This window comes from Capsicum annuum, chromosome 8 (genome assembly GCF_002878395.1).
Source record: "Capsicum annuum cultivar UCD-10X-F1 chromosome 8, UCD10Xv1.1, whole genome shotgun sequence".
NCBI classification, from domain to species: domain Eukaryota; kingdom Viridiplantae; phylum Streptophyta; class Magnoliopsida; order Solanales; family Solanaceae; genus Capsicum; species Capsicum annuum.
In genome coordinates, this window is record NC_061118.1 from 154,434,724 (window position 1) to 154,440,431 (window position 5,708).

Here is a 5,708-nt window from a genome sequence, read left to right on the forward strand (position 1 = left end):
TTTGTTGACTATTCAGAATTTCAGAAAGGATACAAGTGTTATGACCTACAAAATAAAAAATTATATGTTACTCTTGATGCATCTTTCCGTGAGTCAGAACCTTATTATGAAGGCGCAATAACACCCTCATCTCTTCCGGGGGAGAGTGACAGAGAAAATACTAGAATGCATGTAGCTTTAGGGGGAGAAACAAAGTTCCTGGAAGTAAAAGCTTACGAGGAAAGATTAAATGCATGTACTGGTATCTTGGAACAAGATGTAGTCTCACACGAAGACAACGAAGGAACCAAGAAAGAAGGAAATAAAATTTGCGAAGCCACAATTGAAGAAAATGAAGAGATTATTCCAGAAAGAACAACAACCATGCCATTAACCAATGAGTCCTCTCAGAATGTTCTACATGATCATATACCTCAGGTAAATCTGTCTAATGATCCTTATCTTCCTCCTTCCCGTTGTCTATCAAGAAAAAATAAGGGTGTACCAAGAATAAAATATGAACTTGATCTTAGTGCCAATTCGAAGTATCCCATTAGTAACTATACCTCCACCAAAAGATTATCAACATCATATGCTCTAACTGTTAATCAATTATCCAAAGTGTCTATTCCTAGTGGTGTGCAACAAGCATTAGCAGAATCACAATGAAGGAAGGCAATGAACGAAGAAATGGAGGCCATGCAGAAAAATCAAACTTGAGAACTAGTCTCACTACCTAAAGAAAAGAGGACCGTCGGGTGTAAATGGGTGTATTCTGTAAAGCTTAAAGCAGATGGAAGTATTGATAGGTATAAGGCGAGGTAGGTAGCAAAAGGATACACACAAAAGTATGGAGTGGACTATCAGGAAACATTTGCACCAGTGGCTAAACTTAATAATATTTGTATCCTCATATCAGTTGTAACAAATAGAGATTGACCGTTGCGACAATTTGACGTAAAAAATGCATTCTTAAATAGTGACTTAGAGGAAAAAGTTTATATGGAACTACCACTCGGAACTATGTAGGAGCACACTTGCAGAAAAAGGTATGCAGATTAAGAAAGACATTATACGGCTTAAAACAATCACTACGGGCATGGTTTGGACTTCTCTCACGTCTGCAATGACATCAGTGGGTTATAAACAAAGTAACTCTGATCATACTCTCTTTATAAAACACAACAAATGGAAGGTAATTGCTTTCATTGTGTATGTTGATGATATGGTCCTAACAGCAAATGATTCTGATGAAATGGATCAACTTCAGAAGTTCTTGGTATTAAAATTTGAAATGAAAGACCTAGGACAATTGCGATATTTCCTAGGCATTGAAGTATCAAGGCCTAGACAGGGAATTTCCCTTTCTTAAAGAAAATAAGTACTAGACTTGTTGATGGAGACAGGGATGCTAGCGCGCAAGCCAATTGAAACACCTGTGGAGACAAACCACAGACTCGCGAACTCTTCGACAAAGAAAATAAAAGATGTAGGCAGATATCAACGTCTAGTAGGAAAGTTTATCTATCTGACTCATACAAGGCCAGACATTGCATATGTTGTAAGTGTTGTGAGTCAGTTCATGCAGAATCCAACAAAAGATCATATGGAAGCTGTCTATAGAATTTTGCGATACTTGAAAAGAGCTCCAGGAAAAGGGTTTTTGTTCTCACAGAATGAGAAAACTATCATCAAAGGCTATACAGATGCAGATTGGATAGAAGATCAATTGACTAGAAAATCAACAGCGGGATGTCTCACTTTTGTCGAAGGCAATCTTATCACGTGGAGAAGCAAGAAGCAAAAGGTTGTCGCAAGGTCTAGTGCAGAAGCAGGATTTCGAGGGATGGCCAATGGCCTGTCTGAGCTATTATGGATTAAATATGTTCCGAAGGTTCTTGGAATTGAATACACAGGGCCTATGAACTTGTTCTGTGACAACAAGGCCGCAATTCAATAGTACAGAACCCCGTTCAACATGATCGCACTAAGCATGTTGAAATAGATCGACACTTCATTAAGGAGAAGTTAGATCAAAAGATTATACATTTTCCATTTGTCAAGTCCAAAAATTAGCTACCAGATGTACTCTCCAAGGCTGTATCAGGAACGGTCTTCCACGCAATGATTGGCAAGTTGGGCATGATAAACATCTATGCACCTCCTTGAGGGGCAGTGTTGACATTAGGACTATTATGTAATTATGTATTTCTAGTAGGGGTGACAAAGAACTATTTGTATCTATATATACCCATTTTAATAGATGAATAAAAACAACCATACATAACTTAAATTTCTACAATCATTAAAGAATGACATATTTTATGTGATTAACTTAAATATCTAGTAGACGAATAAAAACACACACAATTTTTTTATTTTTTATTTTGAAATTTGAATTTATAGTGTCTAATTCGAATACTTTATTAGGAGTTGATGTGTTCAATTGGAACATAACTTAATTCGAGTCTTTATATAAAATATCCTTACAAATTTGACGAGCTTACTATGCATTAAACCTTTGGTTTATAAATTTCAACTTAATTGGTCAACTCAAATGCCAGTTTCCTACAGCTTAGTGCGCTGACCGAAGGAACGGAGGATTAGTCTCACAGCTGCCGGCTGTGGGGATATCTTGGGAAACCAAAAAAAAAAAAAGTAGTGCCATATATGTAATTGGATTTAAAAGTTATAATTGAATTTTAACTACTTACAATAGCACAATCGTATTATTTAAAACATTCAAGGCCGAAATTGGCCATATCGCCCTATGTTGATTGTGTTTTATCTGAACAATCATGTGATGAGGATATTTTTAATCTACATGGCTAGTTAAAAAACATAAATCCATCACATTTTGAATACTTCAGGACAAATATGTACAATTGTTAGTCTTTTTGAGATATATCAAGAAAAAATTCCATACAATATCAGATCAAATGAAATAATACATGTTATATACCTTAATAAAAAGCCAACTATTATCAGGTGGCCGTGACACTACAACTCACAGCATATTTAAAAGAATTTAATGACATACAAGTTACAAGCATTGATAGAATTGAACCTCATCGTCTCTTTGCTTCAACATATAATTATACTGTAATGTTTCAGTACTATTGAGTTGAGGTGGAAGAAGGTGGCAACAAGCATTCCGTTTGGTCTGCTTGTTCTAAATCTTTGATAATTTGCTTTGATGAATTAGGATTCCGGTAAATGGCGTATATAACCAACTGCACTGCTCCCAGAAACCATCCCGTTCCATTTGATACCTATTGTGGTGAGCATATTGCATTATATTATAATCAATTACTTGTAACTAAACCTAATTAGGCCAAAAATCATCCGATTGGACCTATTAAAGTAACTACTAAGGCATGTTATAATAAATCCAATTTAATTTGTAGGTAACAGAAAAGAAAAATCTTATTAATGTCAAATAGGTTAATGTATTATTTCATCTAATTCCCTTCTCGAATTATATGAATTGATTACTCAAAACTTCATTTTCTTTGTGTTCCTTGTATTAATTACTTGTCGTGCAGAAACGTGATGACGATTTTGCAAAATATATATATCATCAGATTTTCTACTAATATAAATGATGAGTATTGATAACAGAAAACTTACTCCAACAAACCAGTCACTAACAAGTACTGCGTACAGAGTCCAAGTGCCACCATTTAAGAAAAGGAAAAGCGACAGGAAAAATGGCATAAACTCGACACTCTTGGTTGTCATCACTGTTTTCTGCAAAAATACGAGTCATCCAAAAAAACAGTAAATATAAATCATAACATTCCAATTCTGAATACATCGTCCTTGGTGTAGAACGTTCATACTTAAGGGAAAACATATTGCTTAATTATGATGCTTAATAAAATAAGGAGAATTATATTTGGGGGAAGAGGCAAATTACCACAACACCAAAAGGGGAGCTATACATGATGATGGTTAGACCTGCCGTGAGGAAACCAATAACGTTAATTCTCATTTTACCATGTATAAGAAACTGACCCAGCAATAGAGTCGTTGCTAAAATTGCCACATTCAGAACCCCAGCTAGGATGGCAGTCTTATTCTGTGGATTAAAAAAAAAAAAAAATCGAAATATTAGTTTGTATAGACACTATACTGTATAGTCTTTACGAATATTACTTCCGATGAATTGTAATTAGAAATTTTAAAGACACACTACTGATGAAAATGAAATGACCATGAAAGTAATATTTTCTTTCTTTTTTTATCTTAACTATCTCAATTATATTTCTCTATGAAAATTTTGTTGGTTGTCCCTCTTGTATGGACATAAATGACCAGGACCTACAAAAGATGCAAAGTTGGGATTGAAATCCGACCCATGTGACAGCCAGAAGGGGCTAGCACTTTGAAATGACAACTAATATTTTCCTGCTGGTACAAAATTTTCTCTTCTAAATAATCAAAATGCAGCTTCAGAAAAATATTATAAGATCCACTTGAACATATAGATCTGTCAAAATCGCTGCATTTCACATAAATTGCAAATGCATGACAGAATTAGAGTGTAGGAAATGGATTCGGTATAGCACCAAGGAGTTTTGATTCAAATTTTGTATTAATTTAGAATACAATAACTTAGAAGGATTAAAATTTAAAACTCAAACTTCAAATTCTGGCTTTGCCTATGATGCAATAATTCAACTTCCTAAGTGCACTAGTATGTAATAAGTTAGATTACTCACTCTCATTTTTGGATGAGCAAATTGGAGGAACATGACAATGTAGACAGTCTCAACTATGACTCCAAAGCCATTGACAGTGGAGACAAGGTAACTCCCTGGCTTAATAATTCCATAGTAAGTCCACAAAGATGAATTAAGCAATGTACAAATGTATGGAAGGCTATCAAATTCCTCCGTTGATCCATTCTTTACTATTCTTCTGAATGTCCCTCTGCACAAACATATTTCCCAAAATAAAAGTTTATTATAAAAGGGATCAAAGCCATAAACATAAATAATTAACAACTTTAACTAAATAATACACATAACTTACACTGGGGAAAGAAACACGAGACCTGATAATATGTTGCCTAACAATAAAAGAAGAAGCACAATTCAGCAACAAAATAAAAATTAAACAAAAAAAATAAAGAACATTTAATTTGCATTAATCCCCAATGGTTATCCAGTGAATAATCCCGAGGTCTGAGGAGTATAGAGTGTACACAGAGTCACAGACCTTACTGATGATTCTTTCTTGACAAAAGATAAACCTCAAAGTGCTAGGAAAAATTTGAGTTGAAATAGTATACCCATGACTCCAATGATGAAAGGAAGATTTTCCATTTTGGCCCTTTCTGAAGAGGAGCACCAAAGACAAATGCGTGTGCGTGAGAGAGAGAATGATACAAATATTTTTTTTTGGGGACTATGAATTGGCTAGTTGACTTTGATTATGCACCAATTGGAAGTCCAGATATTTTCTGGATTTTTTAATCAACAGGGGGGATTTTCTAATCATTTAATAATAAGTGAAATGTAAAATTTTCTTTACTTGTAGTTTTTGGGATTGATACAAATATTGATAAGTTGGAATGAAGTGACACAGTTGAAGCCACATCAAGACATGTCACTGCTTAGTTGGACATGAATCACGCGATTAGATTGCAATTCCAATTTTAGCGCGAAACACAATAACTGTATTTTTATTTTTTTTTGAAAAAAAGATAGTATATCTGAATTCAC

At 34.4% G+C, this 5,708-nt stretch overlaps 2 protein-coding genes across 2 annotated transcripts; one reads left to right on the top strand and one right to left on the bottom strand.

The window, feature by feature from the left end:
* Window positions 1–1,375: 1,375 nt before the first annotated feature.
* Window positions 1,376–1,939, top strand: LOC107879348 (secreted RxLR effector protein 161-like). The gene has a single exon (XM_016726399.1). It carries the CDS (start codon window positions 1,376–1,378, stop codon window positions 1,937–1,939), a length of 564 nt encoding a protein of 187 aa, XP_016581885.1.
* Window positions 1,940–2,857: 918 nt separating this feature from the next.
* Window positions 2,858–5,481, bottom strand: LOC107839635 (bidirectional sugar transporter SWEET16). The gene is made up of 6 exons (XM_016683208.2): window positions 5,276–5,481; window positions 5,017–5,053; window positions 4,704–4,914; window positions 3,899–4,060; window positions 3,610–3,729; window positions 2,858–3,251 (listed from the first exon to the last, which is right to left on the bottom strand). Exons 1-6 carry the CDS (start codon window positions 5,307–5,309, stop codon window positions 3,096–3,098), a joined length of 720 nt encoding a protein of 239 aa, XP_016538694.1. The 5' UTR covers window positions 5,310–5,481; the 3' UTR covers window positions 2,858–3,095.
* Window positions 5,482–5,708: the final 227 nt, after the last annotated feature.

Bases quoted from the DNA above. Each gene is read 5' to 3' on its own strand.
- LOC107879348 (XM_016726399.1), top strand. From the start codon at position 1,376: ATGGAGACAGGGATGCTAGCGCGCAAGCCAATTGAAACACCTGTGGAG.
- LOC107839635 (XM_016683208.2), bottom strand. From the start codon at position 5,309: ATGGAAAATCTTCCTTTCATCATTGGAGTCATGG. The intron at 4,915-5,016 runs GTAAGTTATGTG...ATGTTTGTGCAG, and splicing joins CTCGTGTTTCTTTCCCCAGT to AGGGACATTCAGAAGAATAG. The intron at 3,252-3,609 runs GTAAGTTTTCTG...TCACCACAATAG, and splicing joins TTAGTGACTGGTTTGTTGGA to GTATCAAATGGAACGGGATG.